Below are 18,648 nucleotides of genomic sequence, written 5' to 3'. Positions count from 1 at the left end.
AAATACTGGATGTGTGGCATGGGATTCACCAATACATATGGAAGGGAATGTGGTTTGCACAGACAAAAATGTTAATTCAGTTTGCTTATCATCTCATATCACATAAGTGATTAATTATAAATACACACAGAGCCATAAGCATGTTATCAGTTGTATTGTGTGTATACTTATATATACATATATATATATAAGTATGCACAGATATGTTTAGCTAAGTTTTAAAAAACTGTTTCTGAATACCTATTTTGGAGATACTAGAGGGAACTGATTTTTTGAGAAAGTACTGAATATTCTAAAAAACTGTATTCCTTCAAAGAAGTCTCACTTTAAGTACCCACAGTAGTTAGAATTTTTTTCATCTCTGCCCAAGGATGTGTAGACTCAAGATTGTTTATCTAGCATTTTCCAATAGCACTAAATTAATACACACTGTATTTTAAAAAAATGCATTCTTCATGGAATATTATTAAAAATTCAGTAAATTTGCAGGCTCAAGTTGCTGTAGGAGACCACTGATGTTGTTTTTGTGTAGCATTAATTAAGAGGTTAAAACCTAAATGTTTCGAGTAGCTTGGTCAGAGTAAATCTTGCTTTTTAGAATGTAGCTTCAATTGTCTTTGCTTAAGGTTTGGGGAGGATCTGGGCATGCTGAAATTAACTGAGATAGGTTATTTTATCAGTGGTAACTTTTTAGTTGATGTTTCTTCTCTGGTTTTATGTCATTCTAAATTATGTTTCTGTTTGAAGGAAGTTAGAGAAATAAAATTTTCTTTCCAAGTTACCTTTTCATGCTTGCCAATAAAGTATATTTATACCCCTCTGTAAACAGCAATCTCGGCTTTCATAATTTTAAAATTAATTCATCTGCTTATCATTCAGCCCTGGTCCATTTTAGATCTAAAATATTCTCTTCACATCAATATTTAAGTAATGGGAAGAAATAATATTAAAAGATCTGGCTTTTCTACATTGCTAATCAAACATTTTCTGAGTGGTTTCAGAAGCAGGATTTTCGGTGTGATGTAGTGTTTTTTTCACTAGTCTGAGGCTTGATTATTGTAAATCCATCATTTGGTTCCTTGTAGTATGATTAATCTCAGAAAAATGAAATGAAATGTGCAAATTTATAGTTTGTGGCCTGACAATCTTTCAAGATATGTCCCATCTATCGAGTGAGTTTACTACAGGCAAATAACATTCTCCATCATTTAAATGTTTGTGTTCTTGGCACCCTGTTTGCTGATCTGTAACCTGGCTGAACATATTTCCTGATTTAAGACAGAAAGTGGAAAGCAATTTATATGCCTTCCTTAGCTCTATGAGGTGTAACAGCTTTTACTGAAGTTTTTTTTCACCCTCAGCCTTATAGGATTAATTAGTAGCTATTTTGCAGCTCGTGGGAGGTGATGGATTTCTAGAGTTCTTGAGCAGTTTGTAAGCAATTCTTAAGTGTTTCACTGCCTTTGCTTTCTTTAATAGTATTGGTTTTACAAAGTTTATTCTTGATGCAAATGTTTGAAGTCAGGGGGGGTTACCAGGCTTTAATTAATTAGATGGCAGCAGCTATTTAAGATGATTGGAATGACTGAAATGGTGCATTCAGGAGCCAGGCTGCGAGATGCACTTAAAGGCAAAGTCCAGCCTGTAGACAAAGCTTCCCTTTCTTTCTTTCCTTCCTCCTGGAAAGCCTTGGTAAAGGAAATAGGATGCAAGATGAGACTAAATCCTGGAACAGCAGCAATATATTGTTTTAACCTGAAGTACATCATGGCCAGTAGGCTAACAACTCAAATATAAGCAGAAATTGAAATTGTCAGCACTTCTGAGTTTGTTTTTTTGCTTTTTTACTACAGCATATTTCCCCTAAATGTGTTAAGATGTTTTGTAAGGCTGCTTTAAGAGTCTTAAGTTTGGTAATTATAAGATTTAAGAACCAAGTTCAAATTAATGGGTTCTAGAAGCTCATTTTATGTTAAAAATTAAACTATGTTTTTGTAGTCTGGACAATATTCTAGAAATAATATAGACTTGTCTCTTTTCCCCTGTCTTCTGTAAGAAGTCTTCCAACAGTCAGAAAATGCTCTAATAAATTTTATGGGCAAGATATGTTTGTTGTTCTTTGTTTTTTTTTTAATTTTTATTTAAAAATAATTATTTAACTCATTTCTAAACTCTTAAGTTTTCATGTAAGTTCTGAAATAGTGATTTGGTTTTGGTATCAAATGACGGAAAGGCCCATAATAAATTAAAAATGAGGTGTAAGTAATTTTTTTTTTCTTTTACTACAAACACCAGGAGAAAACACAAATACAAAAAGACTTGTGGAGAATTGAAGATGTTACAGCTGGCTTGAGTGCAAATAAAGCAAACTACAAAACCATAGTAGACTCTATAAAGAATCCAGGTAAGGAGAACATGATGAAGAAATAAAAAATGTACCAATGCAACTGAGTCTTTGGATCTGTGCACATAATCTGGAAGTTTGTTCTGCTGCAGAAAATCCAGTTAATTCTGCTATTGAGTGTGTCAGAAATCTCTGTTGACTGAGCACATTAACTTGGTGTTTCTTTACTTGAGGTGACAAAGTATTTTTGTTGTTTGTTTTCACATACCAATGGCACTAAAATGTAACAAGCCATAAAGGGAACAGCAATAACAACAATGGGCTAAATTCTTCAAGTTGCAGAAGTGGTTTCTGTCACATGCCAGGCCCTTACCAGTGTGGTAACTGTTCTGCATCCTGTCCAGGAGCTCTTCTCTGGATTTATTGCTTTTTTTTTCCACTTGGATTCTGCCCAACTGTCCTTGCTGCAGTTGCTTTTCCCCTCCCTCTTCAGGCAGATGTTTAGTGGGCAGAGCAACATCTGGAAGAGAAGAAGGGAAAGTCTGTGTGGTCTGCATTTCAGTGGCTTTATTGTGTTTCAAAGACAAGACCTAATGCATTGGGATAGCAAGAGCCTGGTAACACCTACAGCAAAATTCACTTTATATTTAAGGTATCTTTGCTCACCTTTTACATACAGAGATAAAATAGTTCTGAGATGGTCTAGATCTGTAGGCAACTTCAGGAATCTGTGGCATGGGGCCAGATGCAGCTTATAGACTGATTTCATATGATTCCCAGGCTTTTCCTCCCTTTGCTCCCACTGTACTCTACCAGGAGCTTTATGGGATGATATTGAACTATGTGGTTTTATTTTTGGCCTGAAGACTTGCTAGATCCTTATCAAGAAATGTTTTTTGTGTATTTTTCCCCTAGAGAGAAAAACAGTGCCTTCATTTTCTCAGTCTTCAGTGCCTTCCTTACCAGCTTCCCTTGCTACTGTGGAGAGCAAACTTTCAGTCCCCGAGAGCCCTCCACGCAGTCCAGTTAAATCCCCTCTGGAGGTTAGGCTGTATCCACAGCCTTATTTCCAGACCAGGACACAGCACCAAGCACAGCAGCTGAAAAAAATAGAGCCACCTCTTCAGTCACCAGTCAAGCTCAAGCCAAAGGTTGTAAGTACTGCTCTTGTGAGATTCTTTCAGCAGTGTTTCCATTTCCCTTCTGTCAGGAGCAGTGGAGGTGTCGTGGTTAGGAAGCACACGCAGTGTTGGAGGCACAACAGGGAGGCACTTGGGGTGTTCTTGTTGGAGCTGAGAAGTGGCGCTTGCAGCACAATGCTCGTGCATAACCTGGAGCCTCCTGTAGGGTGTCACAGACTGGCCTAGAACATACTAATATTCAGAGCCTTCCTTGGAAATGCTTTGTGGTTGATTTCTTGGGTCTTGCTTGGGCCTTAAAGCCTCAAGCTTCTGGTGTGGACAGAGGAGAGCATGCTGAAGCAGTCATGAATAATTCATATAATGCAATGAACTTCCAGTTTATGCCAGACTGTGTTCATGCTGTTTGCCAAATCCCTGTGCTTTCCTATTCCCAGGAAGATGAAGCACCGCCCAGACCTCCTCTCCCTCAGCTGTACAGTCCTGAGGATCAGCCACCAGCTGTCCCACCCCTCCCGAGAGAAGCCACTGTCATCAGACACACCTCGGTGCGGGGCCTGAAACGTCAGTCGGACGAGAGAAAGAGAGACAGAGAACTCGGCCAGTATGTAAATGGAGATTACAGGGTGAGCACTCACACACCTGTACACCTGCTCTTCAAAGATATGGGAACCTTGGATAAAACATGTTATTGTTGTCTGTAAACTATATGGACCTTTAATAAAGTAATCATGATATAGAATGGCAGAGAGATAATAATGATCGTGAGAGATCTATGCCATATAATAATGGCAGAGAGAGATGTAGTAATCCAGAAACAAAGATTTAGGATTTGTTTTAGGATTATTAAGACTTGCTGTCTGTGATTTCATTTGAGCTGATGAGTATTTTTCTGTATAGGTGGAACTGCGTTCATACATGAGTGAACCAGAACTAGCAATGATAGGGGGTGACCTCAGCCACCCTTCCAGTGCTTTAATAAGCCCTGACAGTGGATACCAGACATTACCTACCCGTGGTAAGCCAGGAATTTATGGAGTTGATCTTTAACAGTACTGTCTGTATAGGAACTTTTCTTTGTAGGATTTCCTGGAGATGATCTTTATGACCAGATCACTGTTTTTAGATAAACTATACAGGGAAAGTCTAGAGATTTTGTGCATTTTAATGGTGCTGTTACAGACAAGCAGCCTTTGGCAAAGCAACTTAATATATAAGGCTTAAAAAAACCCATAGCAAAACATGGAATTAACTATTAGAATGTCCCTTATATTAAGAGTTATTTTTCCTCATGATTTCTCTGCTACCTTTTTGCAAACTCTTAAGTATTTTTAAAACATTTATAATGCCATTAAAATGTAACCGATAAAGAATATGAATGTAGTGCCCCAAACATTACATCTGACTTGACACTCCATCCCCACTGTGCTATAATCCTGTAACTGTTTCACAAATGAACAGAGATGATATCTGGGCCAAAAGCAAATAATTTCTTAGCCATTCGCTTCTTATTTCTTTTGTTTCTAGCTGTGAATGTTAAGGTTTTATTTTCTTAATAGATGTGATTATTTATACAGTTTATTTATTGTTGTACAGCTGAGTTCAGCCCATCCCTCATTTAATATAAGCTTCTAAATTATTACAGATTTTCTGAATTTTGATCAGTAGTGACCTGAAATGCATTATGTTCGGCTGAAATGAAATTTTATGCCTCTCATGATCTTCTGAATTGCAAAATGTGAGCTAAAATAGTAACCCAAATGCCACAGAAACAGTATAATAATATTTTAAAAAAATCTGACACTTTCTTTGTCTGTCATCTGGTTTTAAGGCATTCTCTTTTTCCTTGTAAAGGTTTGTCTGGATCAACTTCCAGATTGCACCAGTCATCTACCATTTCATCGTTTGCAACACTTCGAAGGGATAGGTCCAAGGTAAGTTTTAAATAAACTTCTGAAGGCAGTTGTTTGAACTGCTTGAAATAGTTAAGCCCAGAGTATATTTTGTGTAGCAGTAGTATATTTTTTGTAATTGGGATTATAGTAGCCTGGGAGAGGACCAAGAACTGTGATCTAATGAAGTCTCCCAGTTTTTCACTTTGTTAAATGAACTGGACAAACAAACAACTTACTGCATTTCAAATAGATTTATAAAACAAGGTTTAGAACCAAAAATCAACACTACTAATAGGAAATACAGAGTTTAAATATGCTAAGAAATGCAAAGTTAATAGAATAAAATTTAGTAATGAGGTAGGAGAAGGAGTTCATTTTTTTTGTATACTTCTTATAAAGTATTAATTACAACGTGTTTTGTGTGCCTTGTGACTTCTCCAGGAGAGACCAAAGAGTGCCTTGGAACGTTTATACTCTGGAGACCACCAAAGAGGCAAGATGAGTGCAGAGGAGCAGCTAGAAAGAATGAAGAGACATCAGAAGGCATTAGTGCGGGAACGCAAGAGAACTCTTAGCCAAGGAGAAAGGCAGCCTGTTTCATCTCGGTCTTTCATCAGGCCCGTGTCTGCAGACGTAGGCTCAGTATGTTAGATATGCCTTAAAAGGACTAAACTAAAAATATCTTTGGATTTATTCTTTTATTTTCCCCCTGGCAAGCACTTTCACTTGAGCGTGTGTGATGCTTCTAGTCCAATTAAATTAGTGTTCTGTGGTATCAAATGAGTTCGGAGAGTGTGAGGAATAGATGATCTTTTTTACTCGTAGTCAAGGTAAATGTAGCAGGTTCAGCAGGTAAGTTGGTCAGAGGTTAGTGATGAGTGGAGATGCCAGTGTATTGGGGTGATTTCAGAGCCATGATTTTTTTTTTTTTAATTGGAATTGTATTTAGAAAGTGTCAGAAGCTTGTACAGTTTTAAAACTGCTTCATAATGGAATGGGCCTTTTAGAATGTTCTTTCTCACCATGGGTATTTTTCCTTTTAGTTCATAAATTAGCCTGCAAGATAGTCGGGGGTGATATCAGACCAAGGTGGTGTTTGTTTGTTCTCTTTTAAAAAGATGATAAATGGATAACCAGTTTTAAAATAAATCGTGCTGATTAGGAATTTATGTGAGAGCTAATGTATTTTAATTGATACAAATTCTTCTTTAAAGCTCAAAATGTAGAATATTCTAATAAGGCTCAAATTTAAGCTGCTGAAGAAAAGTATTTTTGTTGCATTCTAAGAGTAAATGCTGTGCAGATGATAAGTTTATAATGATACATTTTGGATACTAACCAAAGCAATTCTAATTGGTGAAGTTACCCAGTTGCTCACTTGGTGCTAAACCAGGATTGTACTGTAATTGCACTTATGCTGTGGTCTTTTAATTTATTTTTTTATTTGATCCACTAGAGCTTTAGAATGATCACATTGTTTTACCTAATTCATTGCACAAGATCTCTTGCTTTTAGATCCGTCACTCATCATACCTAATGCCTCTTTTTTTTTTTTTTTTTTTTTTTAATTTGCTTGATTTTAATTTGCAGAATTTTGTAGTTACTTTAAAATTTCTAACTGGACTACTCAATTTTTACCAGGCTTAATTGCATTTAGTACATGTGTGTCAATTGCTGGCATTAAAAAAACCTTATAATATTCAGCTTTTCATTCCCACTGTTCTGTAGCACTAATTTGCAGCCAGTTATTTGTATTTACTTTCCCAGTAAATACGAGTGCACTGCTTGGAGACATTCATCTGTTTTGTCTTCTGTTTTGCAATCACAGATTTTTTTAAAGACAGTGCATAATGTTTGGGAATTGTAGTACTGTAGTATCACTGTTACTTTCATACTTTAATTGGAAGAAATACATCTGAGCTTCTTATGTTTTCTGACTCACATAACAAACACAAGTCGAAACATTTTCATGACACTCGTTATTAACATTTGTGGCAAACACTTTATTTATAAATTTGGGTGCCATCTTGGTCTTTTTCTTGCTGTAAAGAATTAAAATAGAGTTTTTCAGCCCTAGTAATGTTTTGTAGAGGTCCTCTCTTGTACCTATAGGGCTTTGATATGCAAGAGCATGTTTGATAGCACAATTACTTACAGCATTACAATTATTTAGCAGCCAAAATGGCAAACAGTTAAATGTATAATTGAAGTGCTGCTCAGTGTGTAACATTTGCTTTAAACATACATTGTATGTGTAATTCTAATTTTTAATTGGTCAGCTCTCAAGTGTAGTATGACATTTTAAGTATTGATCACAGTACATGAATTCATTTGTTATATACAATGCCTTTTCCATGTAAAAGTTGCAACATCAAAGCCAATAAAAGTACTGCTTCTTAAGAATGGTTTGATGTTTTTCTTACCTATATACAATAACAACTTGAAAATGATACGGTGTATTTAAAATATACTATATCAATCAGGCCTGGTTCGAATATGAGTAGAAGAATGAGTTTGGAGTACTCATATGAGAAAATGTTCTTTTCTCTTTTGAATTCTGTAACATATTAATTTTTGAGATGTAATTGCCTTTTACCTACTTAACTTTTTAATATACATGGAAGATACTTATCTTCTGAGTGAATTCTGAGAGCTTGTGCATGAATAGGTTTCAATTAGATTTATTAATGCAAATGGCATAATGAAGTCTAAGGACTTCTTGTGGAGTTCAAACTTCATCCAAAACAAGCCAAAGATTTGTACCAGAAATACTGGAGATGTTTTTAAGAAACATAGAAGTGGCACATTCTCCTATTGATTCCCTCAAAACCTTGAGGAGATAATTTTGTTGTCGTTGTTGTTTTTGTCCCTTCTTTTTCCTACTGGTTTTAATATCCTGTATGGTAAAGTTGCTCAGATCTACTGGGTGGAATGATGCTACAACTGAACTTAATTTTTTTGAGCAAAAAGGTATTGGTAGTGTCCTTAAGTGTGAGTTTATATGTAACTGTATTATGTGTATTATGAAGGGACTACTGTGCAGTGATTTTGGGTACTCTGCATTATGCAGCTTAGTTTAAATATGCTAAATTTAAATATCAATAAATATTTAATAGCTCTGATTTATATTGCTAAATATTTACCTTTTAAAGACCTTGTGAAAGACTTTTGCAGGTAGCTGGACTCTGCTTTCAGTAAAGTCTGAAGAGCTTAAAAGTTAATTAGTTTTTAATTCAAGACCAGTTAACACTAATACACAAAGTATTATCAACTTTAAACAGTAGGTATTATTTTATTATACATAAAATTTTCAAGCTGTGGTTCTCAACCAGCACTGTAAGTAGCCTTTCTGTGTAGTGATTCAGAACCACATAGCACTGCATCTTTGCAATGCCAAGGACTAATCTGTCAGTCTGTAGGCTTGCTGGTAGTGATACCTGTGCTCCCAAAGATGTTTGTGTGTAGCTGGTTCCATGTTAATCAGCAAATGTAAAATTGGGATTGATAAATTTCTTAGAATCTAATTCTACTGAACGTGTAAAATTAAACAGTACTCTGAATTCCTCACAGCACAACTAGAAATCAAAACTCCCACCCGTATGTACCAAGAAATGCAGTTGTATTTTCTTTCTCTTGTCAGTTTAGGGTTTGCCCTGCTGACTCTTTCAGCAGTGCAGCGTTTGCAGCAGTAGTAATGTACATTGCTATATGGTGAATTTGGCAGTATGGCTGAATGCTGTTAATTGTTTTGTATCTATTACCAGTGGAAACGAGAGCAAGAATTTGATTTGCAGTTACTTGAGAGGGCAATTCGTGGAGAAGACAAGGATGAAAATGAATGGTTAAAAGTTCAGCCAGTAGCAGTGACAGAGACTGACCTGGAGCCTCAAGACTATGATTTAGATATCAGCAGAGAGGTAATGCTCACAATCTTTTGCCTCCTAATCTCTGTCCCAAAACATTAACCCTTCTAAGTTTTCGGCAGTGGATTCTCATCCTTTCTTTCAGAAGTTAGCTGGAAGTTTGAACTAAAAGGAGTCTTTCGGGTACTAAAAATTTTTTGGCACCTTTGCAATGTTTGTGTTTGTATTGTGCTCTAGTGGAGAGAAGAAATTGAAAAGTTGGCTCTACTCTTTGAAGTATATAGCTCAGGCTTTATAAAGGAAAGAGCAATTAACTTAGGGAAGGTTCTATAATTTGGGAAAAAAAGATGAGAAGACAACACAAGGAGTATTTAAAAATGAGAAAGAGGAATGAAGGAAAAGTTCCCCAGAGCTACCTTACTGCTCTTAATTTTGACTGGCAAAAGATGATAGAGAAGAGGAATCACTGCTTTATTTGGGCTTGAACAGAAAACATATTTCAGTCAGCTTTTGGAATGATCTGCTTGGTGTTCTGGGCACGAGGTCTTTTCTCAGCTCCAGTAACCGAGCAAATGTTGGTTTGAAATGCGATTGAGCCATCTGGTGGGAAGGAGAGAACACAGCAAGTGGAAAGGCTTCAGGGGGTACCTTGTGCTGTGTTAAGTGCCACGGGAGATGGCAAACCAGTAAAACTATTAATGATAATTAGACTAGTAAGCACCTGTGCTCTTCTGAAAGCTGTTGGCAGAGTATCATTTTACAGAGAGAGATATTTGTAAAAGGTTTACTTTGTGAGTCGTTGCCTGTTGAACTCTGAATGAATGCATCTTTCTGTTAATCTTTGTATGATTTTTACAGAAAATACAGTGCTTCTGTAAACTTCAGAAACAGAAGATAACTTCTGTTCTACTGCCTTTCCTTGTTGCACTCTGCTATTAATTTTTCTTTTCCAGAAGGCCTTCAGGGCTATGGGAATCGCTTTGTACTTCCTTTAAGCCTTGGATAGGAGACAGTTTTGCTCATAGGCATTTCTGTCCCGCTTCAGAGTAATTGAAATAGGTCCGAAGCTCTGAGTGTAAAGCTTCTTTCTCAGTTTACCTGGTTAGAATCATAGAATGGTTTGTGTTGGAAGGGACCTTAAAGGTTGTCTAATTCCAGCCTCCTGCCATGGGCAGGGCCACCTTCCACTGAACCAGAGCTCCATCCAGCCTGGCCTTGTTCTTTTCCATTTCATGTGGCCATCCTCTTCACCTGGCAGGCACTTCTGTGTTTGAGGTACCTCTGTGCCTCAGAAGGGAGCATACTCAGTTGTACCTTTAAGGAAATCCATCTGCTGTTCACATGATTAATGGGTCTGTTATTCTGAAAGTGACAGGATGAGCTAATTTAGATTAGATACAGTATGGAGAGAGGGATACACTTATATGTCTGTATCTAAACCTCCACAGAGGAGTTGGATTCAAAAGTAGGGAAGTGTAGTGGAAAAATTAGGATTTTTCTGGAAGCACAGGCTTTGTGTTTCTTGAGAAGGAAGTATAAAAACTTGAGGCTGTGATTTTAATATAGTTAATTAATTACTATAGTTGTGTGTGTCAGTGTGTGCTCTTGGCCTTCGATTGCCTGTGAATTACTGAGCCTAAGCACCAGGGGTTAGGTCAGGCCACTTTACATAATCCATCGAATTAGCATGAGCCAAGGTCAGTGGTGAAAAAATTTAGGATAATTTTCATTGAAAACTTTGAATTTTGAAAACTCATTGCCTCATGAGTGTTTTAACAAAATTCCAAGAAGAAGAAGAAAAAAAATTGTTCTCCTTTACTTATTTCCATTTATTCACACATTCTCTATTTTTGTTTTCAAAACCAGTCTGTTCTGTATAATAAGAATTGGTTTTCAAGGTCTGTAAACTTTATTTTTGTTGGGTGGAGAGAAAATTTCCCACAAAATAGTGGATCCTAGTAAAAATTTGTTTCTGGCTTTCATGCAATCGTGTTACAATTTTCAGTCTACAGAATTAGTTTATGTAATGTGTTGTTACAGTTGCACAGTGTAGTGTATTTCTCTCTGCCTTTTGTTTCCTTCTGCTGCTCACAGAAAATTATCCAGTCTCAGAAGAATGACCCTAGGTTAAAACTTGAGGTGATACTTCCTTTCAGTTGTAGGAAGTTCTGGCTGGCATGACACAAATATAATGGCATTAATATCTCAGGTTGTCCAGCCAACCACTCTTAGTGGTTGCTTCTTTCTACTGTAAGAGCTTGAGGCAGTGTCCTACTTTAGGCTCTAAGTCTGAGCTTAAAAAATGTTTTCTGTTGATTCTGATTGCTTCTGTAATCCCTTTTAATATTTGTTCAGTCTATCTTCTGAAGTAAAAAGAGTCAGAGGGAAAAGACACTGTTGAAAGGGCATCAGCTAGAAGTTCAGAAGGAGTGTTTAGCATCAGGTGCATGTACTGACTGTGGAAATCCATGCTTTATTCTTTTCACTGTGTTCTCCCATTGAGGAGGATTTATCTCAATTTCTTTCAAGTCTTTGTTATTGAAAACTCGATGCTTGCTTTCTTTCTACAGTTGTCAAAACCTGAGAAGGTTGTAATTCCAGAACGTTATGTTGAGCTGGAGCCAGAAGAGCCCCTTTCTACAGAAGAACTGGCAGCAAGGCAGCGGAAAGCAGAAAAGATAAAGAATATTCTTACTAAATCAAGGTTAGGTTTTAGGTTTTTTTCCAAATCTTACACAAGGGCTCATGTTAAATATCGAGAACTAACATCATAAAATAATCTTAATTTCTGTTACCTGAATGTACCATGTGGCTTTGAGAAAATGTGCTCAGAATTTCTGTAGTATACTTAGAGCTGCTTTTCAAAACAAGGTCAAGAGATAATGATGAATTTTGTGTATGTCCATTTTCTTGTTCAGAGAGTACTAAAGTAGTAGTGAGTCCTTACCAACCAACTTGTAGATGAGAATTAGGAGGAAGGAAACGAAAGGCATGAATCTGGCCAAAAGCAGAAGAAAAGTCAGCATGAGAGCAAGTTTCTGTTGTCCCCAGAGAGCTGGAGTTGTGAAACAACACTTTTGGCTACTTACAGCTAATATAGAGTCAGCTGAACATTCAGTTTCAAGAATTTGATTTGTCAAGGATCTGTTCTCTCTTTGGAAGGGGTGCAGCCTGAAGGACCACCAGGTTATTTCCTTTTCCTTTGAGCACTAGAAAGGAATTTTACTAACAACTTCAAATAAATAGCACGTTTGTAGTGCTTTTATTTAAACAGCATATTTCCAACAAAGGACTTTCAGATGTTCTTAAGGCTATGCAGAAATTTTGACTGCATGTGTGGTGGCTGTGCCATTTTTTCATGTGCTGTAGGTATTTGCATACAACATCAACCCTATTTAAAGAACGACAATAAAACAGGGAGCTTGATAGATGAGATCTGAAAACTGCTGTCTGAATCCAAGCTTGTTCTTATCTGCATGGTGGATTCTTGATGTTTGCAAATGTTAATGTTGTTTTTCACTTTCCCCCCAGTATGCACAATCTGCAGCCTACTGTTGCCCAGGACAAACACAACTCGATTGATTTAGATTCACAGCTGCAGGAGCAGGAGCGCATCATTACCATTTCATACGCTCTGGCTTCTGAAGCCTCTCAGAGGAGCAAGGAGGTAGCAGGTAATGCTCAGTTATTTACAAAATAACAGCTATTTCTTACCAGCTTCTCAAGTTGTGTGGGATTGTTGCTGAATTCCTGGCATAAGAGAAAGTTTTAGTCAATTCATATTCGAAATAGTGAAGAGTGCATGTAGGTAACAAATGGAGAGGGGCTAATGATTTACATTGAATATTTGGCCTCCAGTGGACAGGATAAAGGGGCAAAATAGTATGGTCAATAAGTTTAGAACTTGGAAACTTGCTCTAATAGTGCTAAAAAAATTAACATTTTGATTCTCTATAATTATATTAAATCAAATATTTCTGTATTCATTTTTAAAAGTAAATTGATCCGTGACTTCAAAAAATCAAGAAAAGAGGATTTTAAATATTTTTTTTAAGAGAAAGATTCCCTGGTCCAGTGATTGAGATTAGGCTACAATCATTTGCAGCTTGAGCTGTGTGGCAACAGGCTGAAAAAGACCTTGTAAAATGGGGATTAGCATGTTTGTGTCTGGTGACCAGGGTGAGAGGTCAGAGCAAGACAGCTGTGCATGAATTCTGCTTGATGCCTGGAAATTAATAGATCATTTTCAATATGTTGCTAAAAGTGATAATTTCACTCTTGATTGCTTTATAGTTGAAATAAGTAAGAAATGTCAAGAGATTTGTATCACACACTAATCCATGCAGCAGTGATTCCCCCAAGTATCTGACTGGCCATTTATAACTGGCACCATTCACTGTTCCAGTGGAGAACGGAAATAATGGAAACTTCAACTATGATGGAGAAAAAATATGCACATTTCTCATCTGAAGTTGTCAGTTTAAACTTATGGCTCTTGCCACAGCAGCCCTTAAGACCTTCCCATTAAAGACAGATTATTCCAATATTGGAGTGCGTAACGTGCATCTGCAGTAACAGAGCGTTGATTGAATGTGGCTGTACACTCAGGGATGCAGTGCCAGCTAAACCTGAGGGGAATGGCATTTTGAGGGGATGGAATACTTTTTCAAGATAGGAATCTTGAGACTTCAGAATTTCTGTGGGTAATTTAACTGACTGGCAGGAATAAAGTGATTTGCTGAGGAGGCCAGGCATTATAAAGCTAAACCAGACAAACAGAAGAACAGAATTGTAAGATCATGGGAGCATTTGAGGAGTAACCTTGTGGACCTTCAGGCCATCAGTGTATCAAAAGGGCTTTTTCACAGGCGTTTTGATCCCAGTTCCAGTGACCAGAACCTTGTAACAGGTACCCAAATCCTTTGGTTATGGAATGGGAATTTCTTTCATGATGTATGAGCGAGTGCAGCATTTTGCCACTCAATTTCTAGCTTCTGCTGGGAAAAGGTCACGCATCTGGGCTAAGGTCAGCCCAGATGAACACAGCCAGTACTTGAAATTACTCCTCTGTGTCAGTACAACAAGAGCAGAGTGCCTGCCCTACTCAAAGGTCTTCATGGGGCCAGTTAAGTTACTTCTGGGTGTGCCTGAACTTGTAGCAATGGTACAGTACTGAAATAGGTTTGATCTTTTAAATATTGTGTAGTGAATGTAGTACACATTTCATTACTACAGGCTTTTTAATTATATATTTTAATTTTTTTATGTTGTAATTATCTCAAAAGTGTGACCCATCACATTTTAGGTATATGTAACCACAAAAATATTCTTAATTCTTTCGTTTTCCTCAAAGAGGGAATTAAAGTGTGTATTGGGGCTGAAATGTTTAAGTGTTGCTTCAGAAAATTTGCAGTCAGTTGCGAGATAAGTTTGAGTTTAATTTTCCTTGTGAGGCACAGCAGCTGCCTCTTGTCTTTCAGTTAAAGAAACCCTAACACAGTAGCCAAAGACTAAGGTTTTTAAGGAATCCCAAACCTTTATGTTTGTGCACAGCTTTTATTGCCACACTTGTACCTCAAAAACTCACTTCTTGAAATATGTCTTGCTTTGATTTCAATTATTTCTTACTTCTTTAAAAGCAAAGACCTTTATGGTATTCAAAAAAACAAAAACAAACCCCCAAAAAACAACAAAAACCCAAAACCAAGAGTAGTTTGGTTTTAATAGAAATAGAAAATCTACAAACCAGAAAAGAATTCAGGTTTTTTAGGCATGGCCTAATTTCTGATGATCTGAGGTGATTAAAAAGAAAAGCATTTGACACTTTGCACAGCTAATTGGACATTCTCATGTAGTCTCATATTACAGATTCCTTCACATTCTTATTTTTGTAGTTTGATTTTTGAAGTGTGGGTTATCGTTTGCTCCTTGTTGATGAAGCAGACCGTATCTGAAAATCCCAAATTAATTATCTAGATTTTTTTTTACAAAGATTTGTTTATGGAAAAGACTGTGAAGTTTAACTTTGCCTATTATTCAGGGCAACCAATTATGTTAGGATATTATGCTACTCTAAATCTTTTAAGATAAATTGTACATTTATCTAACAGTGCCACTTTAGAGTTTCCTGTGTTCCTAATAAGAAATCAGCCTTTTGAGTAGAAATCATGCCAAGAATCTGGAAGATTAAAGTCAAATACAAGAGTATTAAGAAGTCATTTCCTACATTGTATGCTTTGGCCCTCCTAAATATAAAAGCAGAATTTTAGATTGAGTTCCAATTTCTTCAATTTTATGATTATTGTCTTCTAATACTCTACTATTACTCTGGTTTATAAACAAGGATAGTTTTAATCATTGTATTCTTTATCCTGTACTTTCAAGCTGAGATATATGAAAATGTATTTACTGTATCATGCATGGCACTAAGCAAAATGTTATACACATATGTAATTTTTTAAGCATTATTTTTCTCTATATTATTTTTGTTTCTGCTTACTGGCATATAACAAAGGAAATGTTGAAAACCTGTACAGCCTCAGTGAGTCTTGAAATCAATTTAGCAAATCTAGGTGCTGGTCCAGAGCTTCAGCTTTAAAAGCAGTGCTGATGAGAGTGTATCAGTGTTGTGTGCCTTCATAATGTTCCAGTAAAACTTCATCTTGAGATAGGTTGTCCATATTCTCATCCAAATAGGAATCTTTATTTGTTTAATTTATGCAAAGGGTAGACAAAAGCAGCAGGTAGAAATGTTGTTGTTTACATTGTGTTTCATGTGACTAAAATAGTGTAGCACCTCATTCATTGCTAATCAGGTTCCCTATTCATGTTGTAGAAAATTAAGGTTGCTCCGTTTATAATGTGAATGTTTGATTGTGCAGCCTAATTCCTGTGTGTGATCCCTTCTAGCTCAGCAGTTGACCTATCCACCCAAAGCACCCTCACCTTCTGTACCACAGCCACCTCACTCCCCCCTAAGCAATGGATTTCACTACACATTTGTTTAAACACCTTCCAAGTAAGAACTAACTGCTTTCAGCATGCCTGATTTGCCACCGTGCCTGTGCTGTGGCTTGCTAAATTTTAACTTCTTTACTAAACCAAAATTACATCCAGATGAAAGCATGCAGCTAGTTTTTCAGAAACCTTTCATTCTTGTAAATACTGCTTCTAATGAACTAACACATGGGCTGATGGAGTCTTCAGATAAATGCTGTTGCTCTGCAGGTGAGGTGCTTCCTCACTCCTGCTGTGGTGAAGGGAGGAGACATCTGTGCTCTGGGTGACAGGGGGCCAGGTTTTCAGCAGCCTCTGTACTCTGGTGGCTGCACAGGGCATATAAAGAGAGAATCCAAAGTACACCCTTGTACAAGCAGGGGTTTCCTTTGTGGGCTGGTATCCTACACATGAGCTGGCATCGGAGTCTTAGCTGAGCTGAAGATTTGGCCCTTTGTAACTAATTCTGCAATGTTGTGTTTGACTTTGATCATGCCTTTCATTGGATCATGTTAGCAGAAGGTTGGTTGTTGTCTCTGGTTAAGTTATTTTGCTACTTCAGGTATTAAAATTGTGATAATTTTGTTGTCCTTACAAAAAAAACCCATCTGGATTTGTATCTCAATAGGATTTGCAGAGTTTTCCCTGTTTGAAACAGGAAAAGGTGTAAATATTGTATGCAACTGCTAAGTGCCCCTAGTTAAGACACTTGCTATGCATCCATATTTTGCTTTGATATTATTCTCACCTTTCTGATTTCCTTTGGCTTAATTTTATTGCCTGAAGTTGAACAAGAAGATAAAGCAGAGTTGAAGTAGTAAAGAGGGTTGTGTGAGTAACTCAAGCAATTGTCCAGTGCCAGAGACTCGAGCAGGCGGCCGGGGCTGACCTTCAGAGGTCCCTTCCTACCCCAACCATTCTGTGATTCCAGACTGACTTAAAAACATGTCTAGCACATGTCTGTACAAATATATACACATAGATATACACTTACAGATAGATAATGATATAAACTTACATTTTCTTCAGAAAAAGAAAGTAGTTTTAAAACCAGCACCATGCAGGGGACACCAGAGCTTGAGCATCAGTGGCATCATGAGATAATTGTTCTCTTAATGTGTCTGTATGAATTGTTCCTTCTGTGAAACTGCAAAAGGCTTAGAAAAAAGGTTTCCAGCAATTGCTTACTGCTTGGCTTTGGTTGACTCCCTTCAATATTTAACCATGTTTTGTTTTCCTTCACACCAGCCAAAGCAGTAAGTGAACACTGACGTAAGACTCGAGGCAAATCCCACCTTGTGACCCCTCATGGAAGACAGAGGAGATTCTTTTCCAGATTTCTGTGGAGATACTCATTGGCTGATGACACCTTCTTCTGGAAAGACATTCAGAGAACAATAGGGGGATTTTCTATGAAAATGAAGAGAACTGCAAATCATTTTTTATTTACTTCGGTTTAGTTCACACTTTTTATACGAATAAACGGCACTTTTAATAAACTCTGTAAAATACTGACAATGTATTTTTAGAACGATGTATTTTAGATTTTTTTTTTAATCAAGGGTTGAATTCATTTTAAAAGACACTTCTTGCATAGATACTAAACAATGCTGTTACTTCCCCCCCAGGCTCAGATGCACATTGTAAAGTTTTGTGACAAAACCCCCTCAAATTTGAACAAACCTAGAAGCACATTCATAGGGTATGGATAGAGCTAATGCAGGTTACAGGTTTGGTGAAGGGGTGTTTTGGATTGAATATTTTTATAGAGTTAATCACCTACCCTTTTGCCCATTAAATAATCCATTGGAAGAACTGTTAGCTTGAATTGCTAAGTATTAGTAACCACTGTATAGCAGAAACTTCCCAAGAAAGCCATAATGAAAGCCAGTTTTAACTCCCATTTCCTTTTTTTTGATCCCAGATGATTAACTTGCTGGTATCAATCCACAATTTGTTAGGTTGCCCTTGACAGTAGTGCTGCCCCATCTGTAACAAACAGCTAACAAATTTTTTTTTTTTGAAAGTTGAGATGTGAAAGAAGATGATTTTTAATTAAAATATGTGGAGTAAGCAATAAAAAATTATAGTGTGTCATTTGGCTAGTAAATATGTATTTTTCTTCTGATTTTTTTTTTCAATAGACATTACAAAATGACATATTGACTAGTATTTATCCTGGAAACAGCAAAATGAATGGAATGTGGCACCTGCTAATTTCGTAGGTATGTTCACCTGGTGCTTATCTTTGCCAAACTTTGGAATTCTGTGCTGTACTTATGCATAGGGCAAAGGGTGAGGTAGTTACAATAAGGAGAAAATAAGATTAAATGAATTGCTGCAACTATACTTGAAAAAACCCTATGTATGCATCGAATGCAAGACATGCAAAAACTTCCCAATGTTACGTA

The 18,648-nt window shown here is 36.9% G+C and overlaps 1 protein-coding gene across 8 annotated transcripts in view; it reads left to right on the top strand.

Moving 5' to 3' along the window:
- The window catches only part of PLEKHA7 (pleckstrin homology domain containing A7), a 152,773-nt gene extending 134,426 nt beyond the window's left edge, over nt 1-18,347 (top strand). For 6 of the 8 annotated variants that reach the window (XM_069016858.1, XM_069016856.1, XM_069016854.1 and 3 more), the window contains 11 exons: nt 2,296-2,404; nt 3,260-3,498; nt 3,921-4,109; nt 4,384-4,501; nt 5,338-5,417; nt 5,820-6,020; nt 9,143-9,295; nt 11,812-11,945; nt 12,773-12,915; nt 16,151-16,259; nt 17,486-18,347. In XM_069016858.1, the coding sequence (XP_068872959.1) occupies nt 2,296-2,404; nt 3,260-3,498; nt 3,921-4,109; nt 4,384-4,501; nt 5,338-5,417; nt 5,820-6,020; nt 9,143-9,295; nt 11,812-11,945; nt 12,773-12,915; nt 16,151-16,248 (1,464 nt within the window). In that variant the 3' untranslated portion in view covers nt 16,249-16,259; nt 17,486-18,347. The remainder of the gene's footprint in view (nt 1-2,295; nt 2,405-3,259; nt 3,499-3,920; nt 4,110-4,383; nt 4,502-5,337; nt 5,418-5,819; nt 6,021-9,142; nt 9,296-11,811; nt 11,946-12,772; nt 12,916-16,150; nt 16,260-17,485) is intronic. The other 2 variants (XM_069016855.1, XM_069016857.1) reach the window with 2 other exon arrangements.
- The last annotated feature ends 301 nt before the right edge of the window (nt 18,348-18,648 follow it).

This window comes from Aphelocoma coerulescens, chromosome 5 (assembly GCF_041296385.1).
Source record: "Aphelocoma coerulescens isolate FSJ_1873_10779 chromosome 5, UR_Acoe_1.0, whole genome shotgun sequence".
NCBI lineage: Eukaryota > Metazoa > Chordata > Aves > Passeriformes > Corvidae > Aphelocoma > Aphelocoma coerulescens.
This window is presented reverse-complemented; position numbering and strand designations above follow the sequence as displayed.